Here is a 27,597-nt window from a genome sequence, read left to right on the forward strand (position 1 = left end):
CTTGAGATCCATTTTTCCGACTAATGACAGAGCCCCCCCGGCTAGGAGGCATTTATTCGTCTTCATCGTTTAAAATGATGTAGTTTAATGTGTCTGTATAAAAAAAAAAAAAAAGAGAGAGACCGGGTCTCAGCCGGGTTTACCCGGGTTGACCGGGTTTTTTCGGGTCAACTACCAGGCAGGTTTTTACTTATACTCGGACCGGTCCCAGGCCCGGGTCGGCCCGCCGGGCCGGTCCGGGTTTCAAAACTGTGGGCCCAATAACTACAAATTAAATTAAAAACTAAAAAAAGCAAAGAGAAGGTTGTGACAAGGAAGATTTATGTTAACGATCAATATTATAACATACTTAGGTGAATATTCTGTCTGTGCAATTCTAGCATTCATGAGATGTTAATAAAAAAAAAAAAAAGGGAAAAATACACCCGACCTTATCACTTGCGGTGTGGCATCACACCAGCGATGGGTTTTAAGAGCCGAATTTGCTTTGCAATATGTGATAATATATGGTAAGGTCCACACCTTCTACTTCTGGCTTAACAAAGGTTCAATGTTCGACGGACCCTTCCCCTTCTTTAACAAAGACTTGACATGGAGCCAACGCAGCCAGGAAGGATCCAGCGAGTGTCCAAAGAAAGAATGTTTTAAAATAAACCATTTGAGACCAAGTTGTCCTGTTTCAAGTCAAAAAGGGTCCAGAAGAGCAATGCCAAAGACTTTAATGCAAGATAGAATTGTATCGTTGCCTGTCGGCCGGAGGAGCCCCGATTTTCAAGTCAAGTAAGGAGGCTTTTTTTATCTATATATTTATTTATTTTTTAAGCTCAAATACTTCTTGGGGGAGTTGATCCCGTTTTGCAGGTGCAAGGAACTTATTACCACTGAACCAAAGGCCCATTGGTTTTATAAACTATTGATTAACTTGTTTTCTTTTTAGTTACTTAGGCTTACTAGTTTTTTTATCGGAAGTTTAGTAGTTTTATAATGATTTTCACCAAGAAAATTCCCTTTTTTACTTACAGAAAAAAGCATGTTTTATTTCCTATTCTTGAGTTCTTTTATAATAATTTGTTTTGAGGAGAAATTCATCTTATATTTTCAAAAAAATAAAAAAATAAAGAAAACCTAAAAAAAAAAAAGGAAAGTCGGAAAGGGTTGGACAAGCTAGACGCGGGGGCCTTTGCTTTTAATGGTTACTTGAATTTATATGAAAAAAATCTCAGTTGGCAAAAGGAAGCTTTTAATTAAGAAATTCCAGTTTTAATCAATTTACATCTTGTTTGGAAGTTCAATTTGAAAAAATGAAAATCTTTAAGGCAAATTGGCAATAACCGAGAAGCTGGATAGACATTTTCTGGATCCCCTCCCACTGGCTTACAAGCGTACAAGAAAAAAAGAGAGACGACTTGCCACTGGTAATTAATATGCAGCCTTGGTGTTTTTTATTTATTTATTATTTTATTCAATCAATTCATTATTTTCTCTTCTCTCTTTCTACTACTACTACTATTATTATTATTATTTAATCGGAACATCCCAATTAACAGGACAACACAGCAATTATGATATAGAAAAAACACGGTAATTTTTTTTTGCAAAATTCCACTGAAAATTTTACTAAAATTTTGGCAAAGTATGTCTTATTTCAAGAAGTTCTAAGTTATTGAAAAACAACCTGTTACACTTTTATTAACCATTATTCAATCAAGACCCAATCATTATGGGCCTCAATTCCAACAACCCACATCAATGCAACTACAATTTATCAAGCATTAATATAATAGAAATGAAATGTTAGATGGCACTAAATAAGTAAAAAAATATACGTGTAAAATATAAATACATAAAAGTATAGTTTAAGTTCATATATTCAATTTAAATGATATTATTACAAATCAAGTGATGACAATTTGTTAACATACAAAATACATAAACATTCACTTAAAACGACATAACAAAAGGATAGAAAGATTTAAAAATCACTCTTGTTGTGAGTGTGACAGACCTGAAACAAGTATAACATTGGATAATAAATATCATGAAAAACAATATTAACATTGGTAGTTAAGTAATTTATTCAAGATTAACATACATTCAAATTTATTTTACAATTCCCCACTTGATCCTTTTAGGATTTCTTTATCATGAATTCACTAACATTTTCCATTCCGCTCTTAATTTCCAGCCAATATCATGTATTAATACAGAAGGACAATTTCTCCAAGCAAGTGCCGATACCAATTCATTGGCATCATTAACTATCATTCACCGAATAGTCAAGCAATCTTTTTCTTCCCAAAAACCTTGGGATTGTAATGCTTGTCGCACGTGTGCGGCGTCACGGCGATCGCCCACCTACCTCATCATCAGGTGTGGAGTGTCTATCTTGGCAAATATAGGAAGACAAGGAATTCTTGTCTTTTATCAGTGGAAAAAATGGAATGGGAGTCGCCACCTAGTATTCTGGTCACTAGGAACCCTAACTGGTCTTAGAGATCAGGTACGGAGACTGATTGAGTAAAGAGAAGGTATTATCACCCCAAATACGTCCTACCTAAGGTAAGTTGCATTGTTTTATTGTCTGATAAAAATCTAAGGTCTTGTCATGTTTTTTAATTGTTGGTCCGTCTATGGTTCAAAAAAAGCCCTCCTCAGTAAGAAGGTTCTTATCTTATAGGGTAAAACCTAACTATGCTAATGTCAAATAAAAAAACTACCTTTTTAATATCGGGAGTATGTTTTACGTATAAATTCTTAATCCCGAATATTAAAAGAAAACAAAATTTTTTTTTTTTTTGTGTTTTTTGAAATATTGACTTAGTTCTCGTGACTTTAATAAACTGATTATTAAAGCCCAGATGCATGCTAAAACATATATATACTTTTTTGAAGTTTTCTTTGTTGTTTGAAAATACAATATGATTTTTTTGCTTTTTAAAGAGTTGGCCGTATGCATGAAAACAAAGACATGTTTTTTTTATGTTTTGACGAAAACCGGGTATTTTAATACCAGATTTGTATTTTTACGGTATAAAAATACAAACCAATATTAAGCAAAGTGGATAGAAAAACACAAATTTTCAAAAAATACTTTTTGATTTTTTTTCTTTTACTAGGCCGGACCCGGAATAAAATTGGGCTGGGACCGACCCCAAATAAAATACCAACTATCTTATATTGGGTTGGACTTGGCCCAGTGGCGTGGACTGAGTTGATGATCCAGCCCGGGCTGGTTACTGTTAACCAGGTAATTATTTTCTTGCTTGCAGAACGTGCACAGTGCACGATCTGCATGCAAGAAGAAAACCTAGAAACAGAGATGACGGGGAGAGAATTACCTGGCGGTGGCGCTATTGTCGCGGTGGATAGCGGCTGTGTTGTGGTGGCATGAAGTGTTTCCAGCGACGGAGAGAAAGGACCAGATAGATATTACAGTGTTTATCTTCTTCCTTGTCTATCTTCTATCCTTCCGTTCTTAATAGTCGATCGAGTCCCAACAGTACTTTGAAATATCCTCAGAAATGCTGATGTCAAGGATCCTTGACATCATTAGCCTTTATACCAGGAATAGCTAATCAAGTTTTAAGGAAATGCCGATATCGATGTAGCCCATCGATATCATTAACTACTCTTAACCTGAAATAGTTAATCAAGTTCAATATCCCCCCATTCCTCGGGGTGATCATGTCGATGTTAGTAAACCCTATTAACATCATTAGCCTCCCGTACTCGGGACCGACTAATCAAATCCAGAAAATGTCGATATCAATGGAATCCATTGATATCATTAACTATTTCTAACCGGAATAGTTAATCAAGTGTGTTTTTATTTCTCACCTGTTTCATTAGATGTTTCCTTTTTTGGCAACATTTATACATATAATCCAAAAAGTAAACAAACTTTCACTATTATGTATATTTAAAAAGGATATAGATGCAGGACACCTGATCATAATTTAATTCCTTCATCATTGATGATTTTTGTTCATAGTTTATTTTCTTTATTACCAATAATTCTTGTTCTGGCTGGCGACATTAATGAGGAAGGAAGAATAATGTTTTTGTCTCACTTGTACTTATACTCCCATTAGAATGTTTAGATCTTGTTTGGTTGCCCTTTAATACATTTTCTGGTTTTTTTATGTATTGTATCATTACTAAACTATTAATATATTTCAACAATTTTCTACTAAAATCTTATCTTGTAGAATTATTTGCCCAATTATCATCCATATATTTATTTCTACGTCTTGTGATTATATTTGACTCGATAGAATTCCCACTTAGTCATTTTAAATTCTAATTATAATTTGTTGGGGTTTTACATATATCAACTAGGAGTAAACTGTTGAATTCACGACCCGGATAATGAGGTCAAGATAACTACATAGAAATCAAATCAAAATAAATTATAAAATTCAAATCTCAATCAACCCAATACTAAATAATAAAATTGAAAAAGAAATTGATCAAAAAAGATTAAAAAAAACGACTTGAGTCAACTTGAATTTACCTACCAAACTCGCAATTCAATTTACATGACTAAGATAACTCTACAGAAATCAAATCAAAATAAATTATAAAGTTCAATTCTTAATCAATCCATTAATGAAGGATAAAATTAAAAAAAATAGCTAAATAAAAGACACAAAAAATGACTCTAGTGAACCCATCAAACTCGTGACTTGGGTAATAAGACCACGATAACCTTATAGAAAGCAAACAAAAAAAATCACGAAACTTAATTCCAAATCAACAAAATATTAAATGATGAAATTAAAAAAAAACCTGAGTTAACTCATTAAATTCGCAACATAATTAAGCTATAAAACCGAGATAAAAAAAAACTCATTAAAAGATAAAATTAAATAAAAAAAACTAAACCTTAGAAAAGCAAAAAGCAAAATACATAAATAAATAAAGCACTATTGAACAGTGCTCTTTGAGGAGGGGAACCTCAATTAGTTTCTGTTAATAATAAAGAGGTCTTTTTATAAAAAAATTCTAATTTAAATTTAACGAGGAAATCAAAGATAGATTTGGGAGTGTATTAATTTCCTCTTCTCCCTCCCCGTGTCGTTGGCCCCAAATCAATTTTTTGCATCCAAACTTCATAAATACTCCATGTCTATTCTATCTAGGTAGATAAAGCCGGAAAATATTGGGGAAAACCTTCACATCAATTTGGCATCCATGTTCTTTAATTTGCAGCGCGCGGTGCATACTTTCTTCCTCGTCAATTAGCTTACATGACGTAATAAAAAGATATAAGCATTGCCTAACAATCTAAAATTTCACATCATTGCTTTTTTCCGGTGAACTGGATCACAATTTTTGTTAATAATAGTGAATCAAAGTTTTAGGTTTACGTACTAACAAGATGATGGTAAAACCCCTAATCTGTCTCCAGGTAAAAACGACTCGAGCCCCCTTTCTACCACAGCGATCTGCAACTGCGAAGGCAAAAGGGACTTGACGTACAGTACAGTGGCCATCAGTACATGGTATATCCTTAACAAGAACACACCACCACAGGAACATAGAAAAGAATCTGAAGCCGGCGTATCATCTTCAAATTAAAGAACCATAACTTTTACATTAATCAGCTGCAGTCAAAACAGAGGATCTCCAACACAACAATGAGAATTTCATGCTATTCTTTTCTAATCCCTAACCTCTTCTGTACAATACAACGATGAGATTTTCTATATAGGATAAAACATGTTGTTTTGATAAGGGTCTGTCAATCATTCTTATCATTTCTTATGAATATGAACCTTTAAGTTCTATTGTTAATTGAATCAGTTTGAACATGTAAATGGAAAAGCTTTCTTGTTCATGCGACCTCAAAGCTGTTTATGTGGCAAAACTGGTGTTTTGTTTTTTTGGCAAAAACAACCCTATTTCAAGAATTAAGCATAAAACAACCCTATTTTCAAGAATTAAGATTTCAAACTACGTACCCTAATCTTTATTAGCCATTCACTTTATGCCTAACATTTTGCAATCATACACTTCTTCGATTATCACAGCAAAAAAAAAATTAAGAAAAAACAACACACGTGCTATATATGTTTTGCTTAGAAATTACCTTCTTGATGAAAAATGGAGTCGTCGTCCACATGCAAAGTCGAACAGCTAGTCGTGGGCTCCGTTCTTCGCTGAATATATATATATATAACAACTTGTTGCTATTATAAATGCACTTATACTTTTCAAAGTTGTCTTATTAATTAAGTAATATTCTAAAAGGCTTTAGAGTGGGAAAGCATTGTAGCTTCCCCACGCATTTCACTTATTAATATATTATATTATTATAATTATTATATTATAATTATAATTATAATTATATTATATTATAGAACTGTCTTTTTTTTTAATGGATTTTTTTGTTAGATTTAGTTTGTTAATGTTAAATTTTTTTATATAGTTATCAAATTTTCATGATATGGATCTCGGGTTTGATGGGTTAACCTGATTTGACAAGTTAACCCGGATTTTTTTTAATTAATTTTTTTAATTTAGTTTAGTTTGTTAATGTTAAATTTCTTTCTATTTAATTATCAGACTTTCATGACACGTATCTTAGGCTTGACGGGTTAACTTGGTTTGATGAGTTAACCCAGTTAATTCTGGTTAAACCCGTCAAATTTTTTTTCTATTTAGTTATCAAACTTTCATGACGTGAATCCCAGGTTTTACGGGATAACCTTGTTTAAAGGGTTAACCCAATTAATTCAATTTTTTTTTTCATTAGTTTTTTTTCTTCTTGTTGGTTTTTTTCTTTGTTTTTTTCTTTTTAATTAATCTATTTAATTATCATACTTTTATGACACGACCTTATAGCCAGACCCACATCCAATATTCTTGGGTCCGGTGTTGCAGCTAGGCTCACTTAAACTTGGGTCATGCAAGTTTAATGTTATTATTAATATTATAAATATTACTCTTAGGTCATGCGTTGCAGCCAAACCCAAGACTCTTGGGTATAGTTTTTCAGAAAAACCCAAAACTTTTAAATCTTTTTTTTTTAATATTTTTTATGCAAAAAAATGACCTGCGATATCGCGCGGGTCATGTAACTAGTAATACTCTAAAAGGCATGGGGAAGCACTGTAGCTTCCCCACACCTTACACTTATTAATATATTATATTATTATAATTATTATATTATATTATATTATTGTTATTACTATCCTTTCACTTATTAAAATATTATATTATTATAATTATTATATTATATTATAGAACTGTCTTATTTTTTTTTTTGTTTTTTTATTGAATTTTTTGTTTGATTTAATTTGTTAATGTTAAATTTTTTTATTTAGTTATCAGATTTTCATGATACGGATCCCGGGTTTGATGGGTTAACCTGATTTGACGAGTTAACCCGGATTTTTTTTTCTTTTTAATTAATTTTTTTCGTTTAGTTTAGTTTGTTGATGTTAAATTTTTTTTTTTTAATTATCAGACTATCATGACATGTATCCTGGGCTTGACGGGTTAACCTGGTTTGAAGGGTTAACCCAATTAATTCAGATTTTTTTTTCTTTTTCTTCATTAGTTTTTTTCTTCCTGTTGGTTTTTTTTCTTTGTTTTTTTCTTTTTAATTAATCTATTTAATTATTATATTTTTATGACACGACCTTATAGCCAGACCCACATCTAATATTCTTGGGTTCGGTGTTGCAGCCAGGCTCACTTAAACTTGGGTCATGCAAGTTTAATGTTATTATTAATATAATTATAAATATTACTCTTAGGTCAGGCGTTGCAACCAAACTCAAGACTCTTGGGTATAGCTTTGCAGAAAAACCCAAAACTTTTAAATCTTAGTTTTTTTATATATTTTTTATGCAAAAAAAATGACCCGCGGCATCGCGCGGGTCATGTAACTAGTAATACTCTAAAAGGCGTGGGGAAAGCACTATAGCTTCCCCACGCCTTTCACTTATTAATATATTATATTATTATAATTATTATATTATTATTATTATTATTATTATTATTATTATTACTATCCTTTCACTTATTAATATATTATATTATTATATTATATTATAGAACTGTCTTTATTTTTTTTTGTTTTTAATTTTTTTGTTTTTTTAATGAATATTTTTGTTTTATTTAATTTGTTAATGTTAAATTTTTTTTATTTAATTATCAGATTTTCATGATACGGATCCTGGGTTTGATGGGTTAACCTGATTTGACGAGTTAACCCGGATTTTTTTTCTTTTTAATTAATTTTTTTCGTTTAGTTTAGTTTGTTGATGTTAAATTTCTTTCTATTTAATTATCAGACTTTCATGACACGTATCCTGAGCTTGACAGGTTAACTTGGTTTGATGGGTTAACCCAATTAAATTTGGGTAAACTCGTCAATTTTTTTTCTATTTAGTTATCAAACTTTCATGACGCGAATCCCAGGTTTTATGGGTTAACCTGTTTTGAAGGGTTAACCCAATTAATTCAGATTTTTTTTTCTTTTTCTTCATTAGTTTTTTCCTTCATGTTGGTTTTTTTATTTGTTTTTTTCTTTTTAATTAATCTATTTAATTATCATACTTTTATGACACGACCTTATAGCCAGACCCACATCCAATATTCTTGAGTCCGGTGTTGCAGCCAGGCTCACTTAAACTTGGGTCATGCAAGTTTAATATTATTATTAATATTATAAATATTACTCTTAGATCAGGCGTTGCAGTCAAACTCAAGACTCTTGGGTATAGTTTTGTAGAAAAACCCAAGACTTTTAAATTTTAGTTTTTTTTATATTTTTTATGTAAAAAAAAAAATAACTCATAGTATCGCGCGGGTTATGTAACTAGTTCATTGATACAAAGGAGTGGACACGGTGATCAATTCATAATCTCGTCTTGTAATGGGTTTTAAGAGTCGAATTTGCTTTGCAATATGTGATAACATATGGTAAGGTCCACACCTTCTACTTCTGGCTTAACAAAGGTTCAATGTTCGATGGATCCTTCCCCTTCTTTAATAAGGAATTGACTTGGAGCCAACGCAGCCAGGAAGGAGCCAACGAGTGTCCGAAGAAAAAATGTCTTAAAATAAACCATTTTAGACCAAGTTGTCCTGTTTCAAGTCAAAAATGGTCCGGAAGAGCAATGCCAAGACTTTAAATACAAGACAGAATTGTATTGTTGGCTGTCGGCTGGAGGCGCCCCGGTTTTCAAGTCAAGGATGAGGGGCTACACTGGCTCCTCTTTCGTAAGGAGGCTTTTTTTATCTATTTATTTATTTATTTTATTAGCTCAAATACTTCTAGGAGGATTTGAACCCGTTTTGCAGGTGCAAGGAACTTATTACCACTAAGGCCCATTGGTTTTATAAACTATTAATTAACTTGTTTTCTTTTTAGTTACTTGGGCTTACTAGTTTAAATACGACTTTTTTTTTATCGGAAGTTTAGTAGTTTTATAATGATTTTCACCAAGAAAATTCCCTTTTTTATTTACAGAAAAAACATGTTTTATTTCCTATTCTTGATTTCTTTTAATAATTTGTTTTGAGGAGAAATGCATCTTTTATTTTCAAAAAAATAAAAAAAATAAAGAAAACCTAATTTATGTGAAAAAAATCTCGGTTGGCAAAGGAAGCTTTTAAGAAATTCCATTGGTGAATTATACTTCAGGAAAACCCCTCTGATCATTTCTAAACTGTGACCACAATTTTGTCTTCCTCTAGATGTTTTTATAAATTTCAGTAAAACATTTAGCAGCGCAGCCCTAGTAATCTGCCCGCCAGGAGCTAATTTGACACTCTTGCTTTTTTTCAAGAACCGAGCAAGTTGCAAGAACCGAGCAAGTTGCAAGAACACTGTCGTCTTGCAGAATAATGGGCCAAAAAAGGAAAGCTGACAGGAATCTTACTGTTTGCAATTAGTGATTTTATAATTACTGTGAAAATTTGAGTCGCACAATCAAGCTGTCTATAAATAGTACTAATCACAATTTTGATTTCCGTCTCACCCGAGTGCTATAGCACCTTAATTTCATTCAGCGTCCACTGTTTTGAATCCCGAAAGAGAAAATGGGATGTTTACTACGGTTCACTCAGTCTGTGTCTTTAATTTTGTTTCTCTTGCATTTTAATCCAACAGTTTCGTCATCCTTGTCTTCAAACTTCTCCTCTTCAACTCAATTGTGTGCCCGTGACCAAAGTATTCATCTGCTCCAATTCAAAGAATCTTTTTTCATTGATCCTTCTGCTTCTTTTGAGGATTGTGAAAATCCCAAGACAGAGTCATGGATAGAGGGCACAGATTGCTGCTTGTGGGATGGGGTGACTTGCGACATCAAGAGTGGGCAAGTCATTGGGCTTGACCTTGCCTGCAGCATGCTTTATGGCGCTCTCCATTCCAATAGCACTCTCTTCTCCCTTCATCATCTTCAAAAGCTCGACCTCTCTTACAATGATTTCAATCTCTCTCATATTTCATCTCAGTTTGGCCACTTTTCCAATTTGACACATCTTAACCTAAACTACTCGGGTTTTACTGGCCTAGTTCCATCACAAATCTCTCATCTGTCCAAACTGGTTTCACTTGATCTCTCTTATAATAACAAACTGGCACTAGAACCAATTCCTTTTAACAAGCTTGTTCAAAACCTAACCAAGCTAAGAGAACTTCATTTGAGCGAGGTAGACATGTCAATGGTTGTACCCAGTTTCTTGATGAACCTTTCTTCTCCTTTGTCATCACTCCAACTCGTTAGATGTGGATTGCAAGGGAAATTACCAAGTAACGCTCATGGGCTATCAAACTTGCAGCTGCTTGATTTATCGGAGAACATAGACCTTACTGGCTCTTTTCCACCATTCAATGTGAGTAATGCTCTTTCATACTTGGATCTATCAATGACGGGGATTTCAATCCATCTAGAACATGATCCAGTTAATAATTTGAAGTCGGTGAAGCAATTGTATCTTAGACAATGCAATTTTACTGGCTCAAATCTACCACGGCTTGGCAACCTCACACAACTCACTGTGTTGGACATTTCATATAACAACTTGAGTGGTCACATCCCTTTCTCTATAGGAAAACTTAAGCACCTCCAGACCTTGAATCTCGGATTCAACAATTTTACAGGTCCGGTTCCATCTGATTTTGAGCAGCTCACTGAGTTGGATTCACTTGATCTCTCTGGGAACTCTTACCTGACACTAGATTCATCTTCTCTTAACAAGCTTGTTCAAAACCGAACCAAGTTAAGAAAACTCCTTTTGCGGTGGGTAAATATGTCTTTGGTTGTACCCAATTCCTTGAAGAATTTGTCGTCTTCTTTGTCAATTCTTTCTTTCGGGAATTGTGGGCTGCGAGGGGAATTCCCAGCTAACATCTTTCTCCTACCTAACCTTGAATTTCTCAATTTGGGGGGTAACGTAGGCCTCACAGGTTCTTTTCCTTCCTCCAATGTGAGCAGTTCCCTCGAGGACTTGGCTCTTTTTGATACGAAAATCTCAATTTCTATCGACAATGACTTTATCAATAATCTAAAGTCGTTGAAAAATCTGTATCTCAGTAACTGTAACATTAGCAAAAGATCAAATCTAGCCCTACTTGGTAACCTCACACAGCTTACTGCATTAGATCTCTCATTTAATAATTTGAGTGGCCGCATCCCGTCATCTCTTGCAAACCTTGTGAATCTCAATTTGTTGGATCTTAGTTCCAATAATTTCAAGGGTCAGATTCCAGATTTTTTGGGTAGCCTGACACAACTTCAACGTTTATTTTTATCAGATAATCAATTGCTAGGCCCTATCTCTCCTCAAATAAGTAGCCTTTCAAATCTAATAGCTCTCATGTTATCTGATAACTTGTTCACAGGCACAATACCGTCCTTTTTGTTTTCTCGTCCCTCTCTGCAGTATTTGGACCTCCGTAGTAACTTATTCACTGGGAATTTAAGTGAATTCCAGTACAATTCATTAATATTGCTTGATTTGAGCAATAACCACTTGCATGGCCCAATTCCAAGTTCAGTTTTCAATCAAGAGAACTTGATGGTCCTTAAACTTGCATCCAACAACAAGTTCACAGGAGAGATTTCTTCTTCTGCTTGTAAGCTGACAGCCCTACAAGTCCTTGACTTGTCCAACAACAGCTTGAGTGGTTTTATACCACAATGTCTGGGGAACTTTAGCGACAGTCTCTCAGTGTTGCATCTTGGCATGAATGATCTCCAAGGCACAATCCTTTCAAGGTTTTTGGTGGGGAATAACTTGAGATATCTCAATCTCAATGGCAACGAATTGGAAGGGGAAATACCACCATCTATGATCAACTGTACACAATTGGAGGTTCTTGATCTTGGCTTCAATAAGATAAAAGGCAAGTTCCCCTACTTTCTGGATACGCTTCAAGAGCTACAGGTTCTTGTTCTAAAATCCAACGAACTCCATGGGTTTGTGAAAGGTCCGACGACCAACTACGCCTTTTCAAAACTAAGGATTTTTGACATCTCCAGCAATAATTTTAGTGGACCATTGCCAACTGGGTATTTCAATGGTCTGGAAGCAATGAAGACCTTGGATCAAGATATGATTTACATGAAGGTTAGAAACATCAGTTATGATTATTCTGTAAAACTGACGTGGAAAGGGCTGGAAATTGAGTTTGTGAAAATTAGAAGTACCCTCGCATTCATTGATTTGTCGCACAACAGTTTTATTGGAGAGATACCAGAGTCGATTGGAAAGCTTAATGCACTTCAACAGCTAAACTTCTCTCACAACTCCCTTACAGGATATATTCAACCTTCATTGGGGAATTTGGCCAATCTGGAATCGTTAGATCTCTCTTCAAATTTGCTTACGGGAAGGATTCCGATGCAGTTGGCAGATCTTACATTTCTTAGTGTCCTAAACCTTTCACATAACCAGCTAGAGGGACCCATACCTAAAGGAAAGCAGTTCAACACGTTCAATAAGGGCTCATTCGAAGGAAACTCGGGCTTGTGTGGATTTCAAATCTCAAAGGAATGCAATAGTGGTGAGACACAACAACCACCACCATCAAACTCCGAAGAAGGAGATGATTCATCACTGTTTGGAGATGGATTTGGATGGAAAGCAGTTGTGATGGGGTATGGATGTGGATTTGTGCTTGGAGCTACAGTGGGATACATAGTGTTTAGAACAAGAAAACCGGCATGGTTTGTGAGGATGGTCGAAGTTCAATGGAATCTGAAAACAAAAGGAAGAAAGAAGAAAGCTCACAGAAACGGTGCAAGAAGAAACTAACCGTTGAAGCAGGTATTTTCAGGTAATTTATTCAAGCGTCTGATGTATTTTCAAGATGTCAGATATATATATATAGTGAAGTTTCTATAATGTTTTTTTTCTCTTGCATTGAACTTTTTTTTTTAACAGCAGAACAGGCTATTCATTCAACCACTAGGGAAATCTTTTACAAGAATACAACGAAGTTCATCTGGGTGGTTGTAAACCCAGTCAAGTAGACATTTGAAACATATAGTCGCTCTGGCTTTCCACTCTGCGGCAACATTTGCACTTCTACCCACCCGAGCTACTGTCACAAATTGATAGCGTGGAGCACTTGTTTCTCATCATCAGTTTATACAATCACTTGGCAAGTTGAAGACTGACTACCCAACGCAAAATTCTACCTTATGTGATGCATCGCCAATAATTATAGCTGTGATTTTCTACCATGCGAATAACATTAGAATGGAAGATTCAAAGTGTTGGACCCATCTTCCACTCTACATCTGTTTTACTCTTCTGGTGTTAGGTTTTTTCTTTCTTTCCCTCCTTTTTCAATGGTTTTCCTGCAATGATGAGTGTTGATAATGTGAAAAAAGAGTCAATGTATGCTTAAAACCGTTCTGTAATATATAGTTAATTTCAAGCAGCCTGAATTTGGCATGGTGCGAGATTTATATTATTGACAAAACATCCGATGTTCGACAGCTGAAAAATGATTCATTCTATTCAATATTGGCTAATAAAGTTTGTAGCTTTCGATAGAATGAAGTTTTAAGAATACAATTTTCTTTACAAAATAACGTTATAAACTGGATATTCTGTACAGAATATATACACGCGTAGAAATCCTTCTTTTACCAGTGCTCAATTGAAGCATACGAAGTGTTAAGAGCAACTAATTTTTCATGTAATAGAGTGAACAACTCAGTGATTGTTCCACGCACCTGTTTATAGTGGGATTAAATGACAGTAAATAAATAAATTAATATGGATGCATGGGGCAAGTTACATATAGCCTCTCCAATGCTGAGAAATGATCTTGAAGCAATTTTTTATGCATCTTGATCTACCGGCCTTGTACTGGACTGCTCAAATATTCAAGGCCAAAAGAAAGGCTTAATCCAGAGATCATGGTGAAGAGTGCAATTAATAATCTGCTCCTAGTCGCCTAACTGGACACTGAATTGTACGCTATGATCCATATAATTTGACATTCGTTCGGCCTCTCGCCATCATTATTTATATTCGGCTTATTTAGCAGATTCAATGGTCTGGGTCATGAATATGTAGATTTCATGATTAAACTTCCTACTCCGATCAACAAGTTCTTCATGAGCATTTAGGAGAAACCTCATCCCATTAGCATCTCTCAGTCTTCATTCATGATATCAGTTTGCAGTTCAAAACTTACGCACCTTTTGTCTGCAGGTGTATAAATTATATTATTCGTTATTTGATGAAATTATTATTGAGAATTTGTTCTGTTCATAACAGTTCTCTTAGATTTTCAGCAGTCTTTGTTGTAGTGTAGGAATGGTACTTCCAGCAATTTTTCCTGGCTAATCTCTCAATCAAGATACTGTTGTTCCATGATGTTCAAACAAGAAACTACTACTGCCATCCAGGATATTATCACAACAATGCTGGATGGTAGTGGTCGTTTCTTGTCTGAACATCATGACTCGTTAGGATCACACCTCTCGTGAAAAGTAAAAATTAAAAGACAATCAAGGTTTGGCTTATATTTTCATGTTCCCGGATTCTTTATAGCATGAAGATTACTTGTTACTGCGGCGAACGTATCTGTTAACATCGTCCTGCGTCCTCGTTTATGTTACAACGTAATGTCAAATGAGAATTTTTAAAAATACGAAGCTCCATTTTTTTACTCCTCCTCGGCATTTCTTTCAATCTAGTGACTTGCTGTGCTTGCCAATTCTGTTTTCTCTTAGCCTTGAAGATGTTGCCTCTGATAGTTCAGTTCATGTGCGCCAGGTACCCCTTCTTCTGATGGTTCGATTGACGTTCTGCAAGTGACAAAAATAGAATCAGTACAAGCCATTTTAAGTAACAGATGAATGGCTTGTTTTCTGGGTCTTTCATTCTTCATGCATCCTTCAATTCTCATTCCATGCATGTACTTTGATAATTAATTACTGAAACGTGAAGGCTCCCTGATTGTATTATCTTATAGCATTGCTCTTTCCCTCCAGGAAGCTTTAAAGGCCTTGTGGAACATTGCTTTCCTGGAGAAGGAGCCTCAATTTTATTTTATTTTAGTTAAAAGATTGTCGATTATGCATATTTACCTTGTTATCTACTTCGAAATTTCAAGCATTACCGATTCACATTCTCAACTTTCTATCCAAATATTATAATTTATATTTGGCCAAACTTGCATTTATTTTTTATTGCGAATATGGACATGATTATGAACATTTACGATATGAAAGAAGAATATAATTGTATGATATTTTAATTTTAAAGTATTACGATAAATATATGCACTCCAGGATAAATATATGCACTTTGTGTCAAGTTGCCTGCATTGCCCGTACAGGATATCTGCATAAAACTCTTGCTTCTTCTTTATAATAATCGTTATTAGTAGCTGGATACATGGCCTAAAGTCCCCTGACAAAACATATTGGACAAACTTGAAGAATTAGTTCTGTTCTTTTACAGATGTTCTTCAGGTAATGCTCGGATGTTATTCAGGAATTGATTAATATTGTAATCATATTTATTTTTCAAAATAATTTTTTCTTGTAAATACGTTAAAAAATATTTTTTTATTTTTTAAAATTTATTTTTTACATAAATACATCAAAAAATCCAAAAATATCAAAAAAATAATTACCCCTTTGAATAGAAAAAAAATAGCCATCTTAGTTATTATTTGTTTTATATATATATAACGCGGGTGCAGACAACTACTCCCTTTTTCTTGATTTTTTTTTATTTAAATTCCTGGATTTTCTTGGTTTCATCTTCTAAATCAAGTTATATCCAAATAAATAACCATCTCTGTACTGAGCATTCACCAAAATTAAATTTTTTGAGGCCTTTTTATTTATAAGAAGGGATGGGGGTGTGTGTGTAGCCAAATTAAATTTTGCATAAAATCCCCCAAGACCTCGTTGCATGCATGAGGACAGCATATTCTTCAAACAATGGAGATCCAGTCGCTGAGTCGATCTTCTCATCGCATGACCCGGGCGTCATCCAACTAGAGGTCAAAACAGTTTCCTAACTGTTGATCCCTTTTATGAGCTTGTAGCTTTTGGTTTTCCCAACAGTACTGCAAACAGGAAAAAGACGCGAGTCCTGGGTGAATATTCATTATTGAGATTTCTATCAGATATGTGCCCTGCCATGCAACTATTCTGCTACGCTAGTTAAGTACCCTCTGTTGTAGTTTATCTTACGCATGACAACTAATCCGTCTGTGCTAGTTATGCTATGCAGAAAGTAAAACTGGGTTATAGGTTTGTGCATGCATTTTAAAGGCACACAAGCTTGCTCCATCGTCTGAATAAAACGTCTATTTTAATACAGGTTTTAAAAAAAAGCACTTACCACAGACCAACATTCACTTCTGTTTTGTTAGCAGTTCAATGTCAGCTCCAACTTCAGCAATCTTCGTTTCTTTAGAAGCTTTGGCTGTTTTCGCAACATTCTCAACATCAAAGTCCAATGCAATTCTTTTCACCAGACCATCAAGCATCTGTGCAAGGAAGACATCAAGATGTTCCTGAATAAAACAATTGGTAGGACGCAACTACTCTGATAGTCTGATGTATAAAACAATAGGCATCCCACAAGAAACAATCCAAGTGTACAGCTCTCCCTCTTAAAATTCCATTAACAACTTGTCTTGACTAACTGTGTTCTTTAAAATCTTTATAGATTTCAGTCACTTCTCTTAATATGTTCTTTTACTCGAAATTCAAAAGTTGTGATTCATATTAATTCCCTCCTGGGATGCGTAAGGTAAAATGTAGCAGACAAGCAATAAACATTAACACTAGAAGACCCTAAGCACTATGAAATTCATTTAGTACATATTGAGATCAAAACGTTACCATGGTATACAAGTAAAATTGTATTCCATCGTGATATACAAGAAAAAATGGAAGATTTATTTGAAAAATCCCTTCTCGATCAATTTCCTATATATTTGAGAAGGGGAGAAAATGCCCACTAAAAGAAAACCAAAACTGCTAGTTAGAAAAGTAAAATCACTGGGTATATGTAGAGAGAGTAAGATATACCAGTGATCCAACAGCAACTAAAGCCCGGAATTTTGAATCAACTTCAATATTTTCCCCTTCTGCAATCTGTAGGGAAAAAAAAGAGGCGCATTTTCAAGATAGGTAACTCTATGTTTATGATTCCCTTCTCTGGAAATCTCAGCGGAATACTATATAGGCATTCATCGTATTGCAGTCTGGAATAAAATCAGGATAGAACATGCAAAGCATGACCATTTCCAAAAGGTTGCAAGTAAATGAATAAAGCGTACCGCAATAGCTGCTGTAAGAACTTGAGATTGGCCTTCAAGATCTTTCTTTTCAATCAACAGCACGGCGTAACTGTGAAAAAAAATCATAGAATTGATGGAGGAAGGGAAAATATATGTGCATCAATACTAGGAAAATATCATAAATCCAAGCACTGATGTGGTAAGTTAACAAAACTGCAAGAGGGGGGAAATTGTAAGAATGTATTGAGATGAGAAAATGCTCACTTGAGTATCATGGTAGCATAAGACAACTGCAAGTTCTTATTGGGAGATGAATAACAGCTTGAAAAAACATCAAGAATCTGCATATCAGTTAAAAGCCATTATCACTATACATGCGATTGAAAAACAATCATGAGTGCGGAGTTTGCTAAGTATGCCAAAGCTGTGACAGGGTTATGAACATACTCACACCCATACAGCCAATGATCAAAGTCAGATTTGGACAAAGACCACAAAAGCATATATGTTTATAACTCCTAATGAGCCCAGCAGACCACTATAATGCCAGATGAAACATTCAGGCAAAGAACCTCTTAAGAAATAACAATTCAGCATCTTTAATGACAAGGATTATATCCCCTGGATAACAAAGTGAGGGTGACTTGTCACTGGTTATTCATATGCAACTTTGATCTGAGAAAACATAGTGAAAGTTACCTCACTCTGGTGCTTTTGAAGCCAGGTATGGTAGGGTAAATTCTTGAATAGATTAGTCACAGCACGGATGCCCGTTAAAAGGTTTGGCGGAAGTGGAGGATTTGTTGTAACTCTCTTGATCATTTCCATCAGGATATCTGATAGCAAATAAGGTCTACACTAAACATCAAATTTACACATAAAATTCTATAATAATCATAACTAAAACTTGTTCTGCAGTAAAAAACTAGCATGTTAGCCGAGAAATTTCTGGTCAGGACACCGGACACCCTACACCTGAATCCCTCGTCATCTGGTCTCATCAACCACTCCATTCTATGTTTAGTGAAAAAAAGTGAGATAATTTGAAAAGGAACATGCAGAGATAATAGATAATATTTTTTGCAATCAAGTCTCTCAACTAGAACTAAAACATAGTTGCATCTCAAGGTACCATTTTCATCTTCAACATGCTTGAGAAGTACAGTCGCCCCATCTGGGTGTAGAACAAGCATCCTCAGAATATCAATAACTGAAACAAAACAGTACACCAAGTGAGCAAAGATTATGTACTCATGTATATGAAGGGGGAAAACTGCACTGATGAATTTGCATGAAGTGAGAACCAGAGTCATGCATAGCATTTTACACGTGTGGGATGCATGTATTACCGCAGGTTTTGAACAATTTTCAAACAGGTAACAGTATCTTTAAGTTTAGGTCATTTGAATTGGTAGTCCATGGTTCATCAAATGGAAGAGGGTCCCTCTACATTGTAGAGACTAGAGAGGCATCAGCTATGTGCAATGGAAGCATTCAAGTTAAAAATAAGGCCAGTTCACTTCAATGTGGTTATTCCTATCCACTGAGAAATCCTGGCCACTGAAATATCAGGGGATTCAAGAAAAGGTCCAGTGGGCAAAAAAGCAACCTGTTTGATATCATCAATTTGAAAACCCTGAAAAAACCAATGAGTTTGGGATCATCAATTAAAATTCTGATAGTAATTAAAATTAGGACTTCTTGTAGGCTGATATTTCTCAAAGCTAGCTTTGGGCTTTCCAGTGAAATGCAGTCCGTTACCCAGAAAAATAGAACTGAATTAGGTAATCTTTGAACAAACCCAAAGCTTCAGTGATATCAGCTTAGTTCATTCTTTATTGAACTTCAAGCTGATAAAATAAATATCTCAAATAGTGCTCAAAGTTAAAAGTGTTTGGGCAGGTTCTCAATGGCTCTGCGAAAGCATTATCCAAATGGCAGCGGTTGCTATATATAGAGAAAATCACAAAATATTAAGGATGAACATGCAGAGAGGTTCACAATCAACGGCATGTATACTGTAAAATACTGACCTGGAAATATCATTGCCAGTGGCCAAGATTTTAGCAATTTCAGCAGCAAAGCAATGTCAGCATCTGCAAATCTACTTGTATGGTAATGTGATGTGTCCTTTAAAATTTTAATAACTGCACCCAATCTTGATATCTCAAGCTCTGACAAAGACAGGTCCTTTTTGACCTTTGCAAAATTGACAATATATATTCAAGAAATAAATATAAGAAACTTAAAACCACAATGATGAAACAGAAAACTAATAATTGTAAAACAACCTACAGGATCAGATAAAAGAGAATTGTGGAACTCTGTGATCTTTTTCAGGATCCCATCAAACTGAGCCACGTCAAAAACAAGCATTCCTTTCTGGAAATGAAATGGAAAAGGATATTAAAGATTAAAAAGACCACTAGGAGAATTTGAGTTCATCAATCTTAGCATCAAAAAAAACTCAAGATCATCAATACAAAAACATATAAAGAGTATTTTATCAAAAGAGAGTTGAACAGTAATGTGCTAAAAACAGTTTAATATAGCATCATCATATTTAGTAGGAAGATCAATTTAACTATTTTGCACCATGTCAAGTTCATATCTGGCTGGCCTAGTTCTGCCTATTCATTTCTAAAAGGACCCAAAATGATAACTTTCAACTTATGAAAATAAAATATAGCTCATTTATCATCAAGAAGTAAACTACCAAAGGCTTCCTAAGTTCTAACCCAACTATACAGAGCTACAAACTATTTGGGTGAGTAATTCAAGAAACACTACTATCAGGATAAATGTAAGTCTAGCATCGTGCCAAAGTTCGCATAGCTGAAAAGGAGTTCTAGATGCATTATAAACCTTTCAAACAAGAGCTTTAAGAGCATACCTTGGGAATATGTTTGAAAGTAGGTTTTGCTGAAACAACTGTTGTATAAAAAAGAAGACAAGCATCTTAGATTCATGCCATGATTTATGAAATTGGCTAAATCCCAAGGCAGAAGCTAAGATAAATATAAAGTTCTTTTTTCTGGTCAATGGATACATACCAGACATGCTAGAAGATCCTCCGGGTATATAAGCATTTGCTGATATATTGAAAAAAAAATTACATCACAAGAAAACAGGAATGACTACACATCTTACCAGTTAAAGATAGCTTCATGTATCATACCAAAATGAAATTATACTTACCGCCAGTGAACGGGTCACGGAATGATGAATCAAGTGCAACTCCCCCCTGTCCAGAATTTTGGAGTATAAACTCTACAATCTGTTGACGATAGGCAAGAGGAAGATTCTCCTTGAGAAGCCACTTGTCAGCAGTGTCATATGGATTATCTGGAAATATACCAGTCATTATAAATATTTGCATGCCAACACATTTTATGTAAGAAACTAATGAAGTCCACATTCTACATTATTCTTTGAAAAGCGACAGAAATACACTTCGAATTTGAAGTCAAAAACCACTGAATCAAACAGTTGAATTATTATTTTTGAGGCAAAAGGAAAGGGGAAACTCAAGCTCCATATGGTGTTGGACAAAAGAAGAAAACTGTTGAGAGCATTTTGAGTCACTTCCTTAATTAAGCATTTTTTTCCAGTTATTCCCTCCAAGAACCAGGAGCAAGGAATACAAAAACTCTCAGAGAACACATGGCCATGAACACCATCATAAACATTCAAAAGGTAGGAGAAGAAATTCACCTGATCGATTGTATGGCAACTTGCGAATCGGCTCACCATCACCAATATCAACATCAAATACTGATAAAAGGATTAGAAGACCATCAATATAAACTGTAGGGTGAATGAGGTTCAAGGAATAAGAAAACACGACAAAGCCAAGGCAAATGAGGTTCAAAGTAGCCAATATATAGACACTGACCGTAATCATATTCAAATCCATCAAGAACGGGACGCTTCATGCCATCTTCTGGTCCATCAACAACTTCTCCAATCTGAAAATGGAAGAGAAATAACAAAACAAGAGCAATCAAACAATAAAAAGAAATAAGTTTCCAGAAGTAACAAGAGAACAGAATCACAATCTGTCAACCATGGCATCGCCTAATTTGTACTTCCTTTTCATCACAATAACATCAAATCCACAAACTTCACTTGTGAGCATATGTAATTGGAGAAACTAAAGCCACCAATTAATTCTAATTCTCTTTGGAGATAACACATGAATATGATCATATGCGGTTGCTTAAAACCCACAGTACTTAACAACTCAATTGTATATAGAAACTTCATTTCAGAAGATGACAACACCTAGAAGCACTAATGCCATTTAGCCCTTCATCACATAATGAAAGGCATTGTTCAATTTGTCAGTCAATGACCACCATATGAATTGCACACGTCTAACTCAATGTCCTGAAAATAAGAATACGTGGATGTATCTTGTGAAAACAAATGAGATAAGCAAAGGGGTTGAGCACATAACATGAAACAAAAGATATTTATGATTCAAATAATTTTTTTTCTTGTATAGTAGGAGGAAAACACAACAAAAAAAGAATATTCATCAGAGTATGAATAAGCATGTATTCATTTTTAAATCAAGAATATATGGCACCAACTCAAACTTTCTTTTCCTTCGAGGTTCAAGTAAACTATTGAAAACTAGGGGTGTTCAAAAAAACCGACCAACCGATTAAACCGAAAAAACTGAGAAAAAATTAACCGAAAATACCAAACCGATAGAAAAAACCGAACAAACCGATTAAAAAATAAAAAAACCACTCGGTCCGGTTCGGTTTCGGTTTCAAAAAGCTTAAGCCGATTGAACCGGACCAGTTCAATTGAATCTGAAAAACTTAAAAAACAAGGTATAAAAGCAAACATCCCTAACCCTAATTCATTTCATCACTTTCCAGCCGCCTCCCTCTCCTCTCTTCTCCTCTCTCTCATTTTCTCTCCTGTTAACCTAACATTAAATCCTCTTTTTGAATTTTTACACCAGAGCTTCTCACCTCCTCCTACCATCACTCTCTGGTCTTCCATATGGTAGCGTCATCCACAACCTTCACTTTACTCCTATCATCAACCACAGACAACAACCCACACATCAAGAACCGGTTTCAATTTTTCAGGCCCGATCTAGATCGTCTTCCATATAGCAGTGCCGTCCACAACCTTCACTTTACTCCAATCAACAACCACCGACAACAACCCACACATCAAGAACCGGTTTCAGTTTTTCAAGCTCGATCTAGATCTTTTCATCTGAATGGAGTCCTTTTTTATTGAGTGGAAAGTAAAAGAAATTTGTGTTTGTGGACTTTATCTGGTGTTGGAAGAGCAGGGATTGCACCTTTTTTGGTGGTTATAATGGCTCCACATGCATTTGCAGATCTAAGCATCTCTTTGATCTTTGGTTCATTGTGAAATGAAGGAATTACAGGGCTTTGGTATAACGACAGCAGTAAAAAAAAACCTATTTAATTGGTTTCCGGTTTTTAATACTAAAAAACCGACCCGAACCGCACAAAATTAGTTCGGTCTGAACCGGTTCTCAGTTCGGTCCGGGTCATATTGATAAGGAATACTATTTTCCGGTTCAGTTGAATTTTTAAGTTAAAACCGAACCGAACCGGACCGTGAACACCCCTAATGAAAACCCATCTTTCACCTTTTACAAGCCAAAGGGATGATGGATAATTATCAGACAGAGAAAAGGCAGCAAATACTATGCCACAAGTCAATTTAGCGATTACTTTGGGTAGCATGTAAAGGGACAATGCTCTCTGTGCAAAAAAGAACGCATTGCAATGAACTACGTGCATAGACTCGAGAATAAGCCTTAAAGAACAAAATGAACATGAAGAAAATTGCTGAGAAATATGGTTAAGATGAAACTAAATGTTACTTTATCCCACTTCTGTTCTCTCAAATTCCAAGCATATGCTACACCATTGTCCCCTTCTCTGATGACTTTGGTCTGGCCATCAGTGGTTCCTGATCATAAAATAATTATAATGCGTTACTTGGCTAGCAATCTACAATAGAAATCAGGCAACATTTCCACCATCACCTCCACAAGAAACACTGAATATAATACACCTATGTAAAAACACAGTCAACATCTAGAAGAATTTCGTTTCCTCCTCACTGATACAATTACCCAGGCGATGCTATTGAATTATGCATTTATTTTATACTAGTAAAGGTCATTGCTCTACAGCTTTACGGCAGAATTGTCTGCTTCTCACAATTGACTTTCAAGACAACTAGCAATAGCTTCATCTAAAAGTAGGATTTCCAAGGTAATTAAGGATATATCTGGAACCACACCTGGAATCTGCAAAGCCTCAAGGCCTGGTAAATCTTCCAATTTCAATCCCCCAACCCTCTTCCTGACAGAAATAATTCACATCAAGCATCAGCACTGACAAGCACTATAAAGAAACCAACATTATAATGATCCAGCAGGGGAATCAACTTCCACACATCATAAAACTCAGAAAAGAAGTCTAGAAATACAGATACTTCAAGAATTAATGAACTTGGAATTGCAATAAATCACGAAATCAACTGAGATTTGCTAGGATTGGATACATTTCTCAGTTTGGGTACTTCACAATCAGCAAATTCAAATTCATCTATAAGTGGATACCTTTTTTCTTAATATTTTTGGAGCTTCACAGTTAACAAATTCAAACTAAGGCTATATGTGAGTAGATATTTTATTGTAGTTCACAGTTCACAATTACCCACAAGTAACTAACATATCATACAGAAAACGGTGAAAGCTCTCTTAACATTTTAACAATAAAAGGTGCAGAGGTATGCATCATATGCTGGCAAGTAATGCGTGATTGTACCTGCTTATCTTGTATTGAGAAAGTTGGGAGACATAAGAGTCAAGGTCTGCTGGTTCTGCAATTCTCTCCTGATATGAAGTCCAAATACGTACTGCTCCATCTGAGCATGCTGTCACAATATCACCATTTTCCAAGAATTTGACATCCCACACACAACCAGGATGCTCTATACTCTGAATACAGGCTCCATCTGAAACACAACAGTGATTTCACAAGAAAATAAAATTTCGAAGACATGATCAATTCTGTTGCAATGCCCAAATATCAAGCCCTTGAGGTTACATCTAAGAAGACAGACAAATAATAGAAGCAATCACCTTTCCAAATCTTTGCTGAACAATCTTCACTACCACTAACAATAAGTCCAGATACATGCGAATCAACTGAATAGACAATTGAAGCATGACCAACCATCTCCATTAATACTTCGCCAGTTAAAGCCCATAATCTGATGGAGCTGTTACCACAAAAGAATGATAACAACAGTTAATACCCATTTATGCAAGACAATAAGGGTATTTCTTTAAAAATGAAGTTAAGGGAATTATATTTATAAACTGCAATAACTTTGGCACCATTCATCGTCTACTAAAGCAAACACAAAATAAAATCATCCACATAATAAACCAGAAAATAAATGAAACGGACAACTCACCCATCATGCGATGCAGAAAGAATTCCCAATCCATGCATCTCTGCTAAGCCTCGAACCGTATCTACAAAGTTTGCCAGTAAAAGAAAAGGATTAATCCTAAATGAGAATATTAGCAAATAATCCATCCCATTTCTTGTAGTAGGAACAGAATTAAACAAAGTAGAGCTGCAAATTTCTCTGAGACCATTTAATTATTTAAAGGAAAACTTAAATGTACATCAGATGAGCAACAAGACATGTAGGCAAGAAAAAAAAGGGGGTAACCAACCTGAATGCCCTGCAAAAGTGTGTAAACACGTCTTCCCTTTCCAAAGTTTTAAAGTTGTGTCAGTTGAACCTACATTGTGATGGAAAGCAAAGATAAAACTGTTGGTTTGTTGGTTGGCACACATAACTATTAAATCTATGTAATTGAACATGAAAAAGACAACAATGAAGCGTTCCAATTGATTATGTAAAGTTTAAGAAAAAAACCTTCCAGTACATAGATACAGGTTAGCACAGATCAGACAACTAAAATTTTATTCCTGGAAGGATAAGTGAGGGAACCCGAGTATATGCATCTTCAAACCAGCAGTTCAGTGGAACATACAATTAAAAGTTCCATTCAGTTTTCCAAATGCGAGCCTCAATTTTTTTACTTGATGAGAATGGAGATTCATAGGACTAATCCAACAACAAATTATCATAAACAGGCAGGTAATGAAACTAAGATTCGACAAAAGTTAAGCAAAAAATATACCTGTAACAAGCTCGCCCGATGGCAGCTTAATAATTGCTTGAATTGCAGACTTATGAGCCTCCCAATTCTCAACAAGTTGACCCTTCCTCCACCTCCTCAAGGTACTACAACAAACAAGTCCAATAACAATCACAATATATATATATATATATATATATAAGAAAACAAATCCAAAGAACATTCATCTCAGTGAAAACACCGCAGATAATGAGCCTACCAGTCAACGGAGCAAGAAACAATATCTTCGCCATCCAAAACAACACCGGTGACTTGCAAATGATGACCTTTCAAGCTCTGAACTTTCTCTCCGTTACTCAAATTCCAAACAAGCACCATCGTGTCCATTCCACCAGACACAATCGCACCTTCTACAAAGTCCTGGTTCGGCGGAATCCATGCCAATGGTCCCACAAAACTCGAATGCCCTAACAGAATTTTCGATGATTCGTACTTGCGTTTGTCGGTCGGGTCTGGTACCCAATACCTCACCGTTTTATCCCTCGACGACGTCGCTATTCCCGCATTTCCGCAAACACAAATACCGCGAACCTGAGAAATTGGTGAATTAAATTAAACGGGTTAGGTTTAATTGAAGATAAAAAAAATTGAGAGGGAAAGAGAAAGGTTGTTACGTCGTCTTCGTGGCCGCGGAGTTCTTGGCTTAGTTGATAATTTTTGAAGTCGATTTCCATGTCCATGATTTTGAGAGACCTTTGAGTGAGAGGGGAGAGTGATTGTTTTTAGTTTACAAGTAAAGGTAGAAGCAATTTGCTGTGTTTGGCAATGAAGGGATCATAAGTGAATTTTGGTTTAGGAATGTGTTGTTTTTATTATTTTTTAAAGTCCTTGGGGTTTTGATATCTTTTTGCTTTAGTTACTAAACTTCGTTTATTTTTTGCTTTCGAGTGCAAGGAAACCACCAATCAAGTTTTAATGCAGCTTGAAGCCATCAATATTTCTATAACGTGGGTTACTAGGTTAATACTGTTCGTCTGATAGTTCGGCTGAAATTTTAATGCACGCAAGCCTCGGTTGCCTGACGTGTTAGGGCTTGAAAAGAATCTCGGTTTATACGACAAGGCCATTTTTTTCTTTCTATTAGGCGTGAATGACATGGCATCCACCTTTTATTTTAAAAAAAATATAAAAGGTAGATGACATGTCATTCGGTGCTGTCTAACCTAAAATTTAGCCACAACTACTATGCCCGAAAAATCAAGAGTAGTGTAGTGTTTTTTGAATTGAAAATCTATTTTTCAAGATATTTTAATTAAAAAATATTTAATAAGTAAATTTTCTAAACTATTTATTAATCTTAAAATCACCCTGAAAAACTAAAATCAATCAAATCAAAAAAATTAAAAATAAAATCTGATTCTTTTTTTCAGGCATGTTTGTAAAAAAAATCAAGTATCATTGAACTATTCTCATTTAATAAAACTCATTGACACCAAGCTTGGTCATCTTGGTTGCCGAAACCGTGACAACCAACCCTTTCCCCCTCTCTCACTTCTTTCCCTTGAAAATTTCTCTCTTTTCCTAGATTCAAGGACTGGAAATTAATAAGATGAATTTTTGGACCAAAATAAAATATAATTATGAATTTGCACTGAGT

General features: G+C 35.0%; 2 protein-coding genes across 8 annotated transcripts; one reads left to right on the forward strand and one right to left on the reverse strand.

Moving 5' to 3' along the window:
• Nucleotides 1-3,490: 3,490 nt before the first annotated feature.
• LOC7457495 (uncharacterized) lies at nt 3,491-26,795 on the reverse strand. 4 transcript variants are annotated; one of them, XM_052449861.1, is made up of 23 exons: nt 26,615-26,795; nt 26,200-26,531; nt 25,983-26,086; nt 25,509-25,577; nt 25,241-25,301; nt 24,903-25,042; nt 24,586-24,775; nt 24,056-24,117; nt 23,631-23,719; nt 21,642-21,714; nt 21,461-21,520; nt 20,945-21,091; nt 20,800-20,838; nt 20,640-20,677; nt 20,042-20,128; nt 19,780-19,945; nt 18,879-18,956; nt 18,446-18,582; nt 18,011-18,087; nt 17,786-17,855; nt 17,535-17,600; nt 16,840-16,987; nt 3,491-3,502 (listed from the first exon to the last, which is right to left on the reverse strand). In XM_052449861.1, the coding sequence occupies exons 1-22, from the start codon at nt 26,678-26,680 to the stop codon at nt 16,853-16,855; spliced, it is 2,286 nt and encodes a 761-aa protein (XP_052305821.1). In that variant the 5' UTR covers nt 26,681-26,795; the 3' UTR covers nt 3,491-3,502; nt 16,840-16,852. The 4 variants fall into 4 exon arrangements, with proteins under 4 accessions (XP_052305821.1, XP_024464671.2, XP_002313065.2 ...); XM_024608903.2 differs by lacking the exon at nt 3,491-3,502 and adding an exon at nt 14,976-15,287; XM_002313029.4 differs by lacking the exon at nt 3,491-3,502 and adding an exon at nt 16,300-16,561.
• On the forward strand, nt 9,972-13,964 carry LOC127903882 (receptor-like protein Cf-9). Of its 4 annotated transcripts, none has more exons than XM_052449859.1 (2): nt 9,972-13,297; nt 13,408-13,964. In XM_052449859.1, exon 1 carries the CDS (start codon nt 10,057-10,059, stop codon nt 13,273-13,275), a length of 3,219 nt encoding a protein of 1,072 aa, XP_052305819.1. In that variant the 5' UTR covers nt 9,972-10,056; the 3' UTR covers nt 13,276-13,297; nt 13,408-13,964. The 4 variants fall into 4 exon arrangements, with proteins under 4 accessions (XP_052305819.1, XP_052305818.1, XP_052305820.1 ...); XM_052449858.1 differs by having other exon boundaries at nt 9,972-13,287; nt 13,405-13,964; XM_052449860.1 differs by having other exon boundaries at nt 9,972-13,287.
• Nucleotides 26,796-27,597: the final 802 nt, after the last annotated feature.

Source organism: Populus trichocarpa, unplaced genomic scaffold (assembly GCF_000002775.5).
Source record: "Populus trichocarpa isolate Nisqually-1 unplaced genomic scaffold, P.trichocarpa_v4.1 scaffold_502, whole genome shotgun sequence".
Lineage (NCBI taxonomy): Eukaryota > Viridiplantae > Streptophyta > Magnoliopsida > Malpighiales > Salicaceae > Populus > Populus trichocarpa.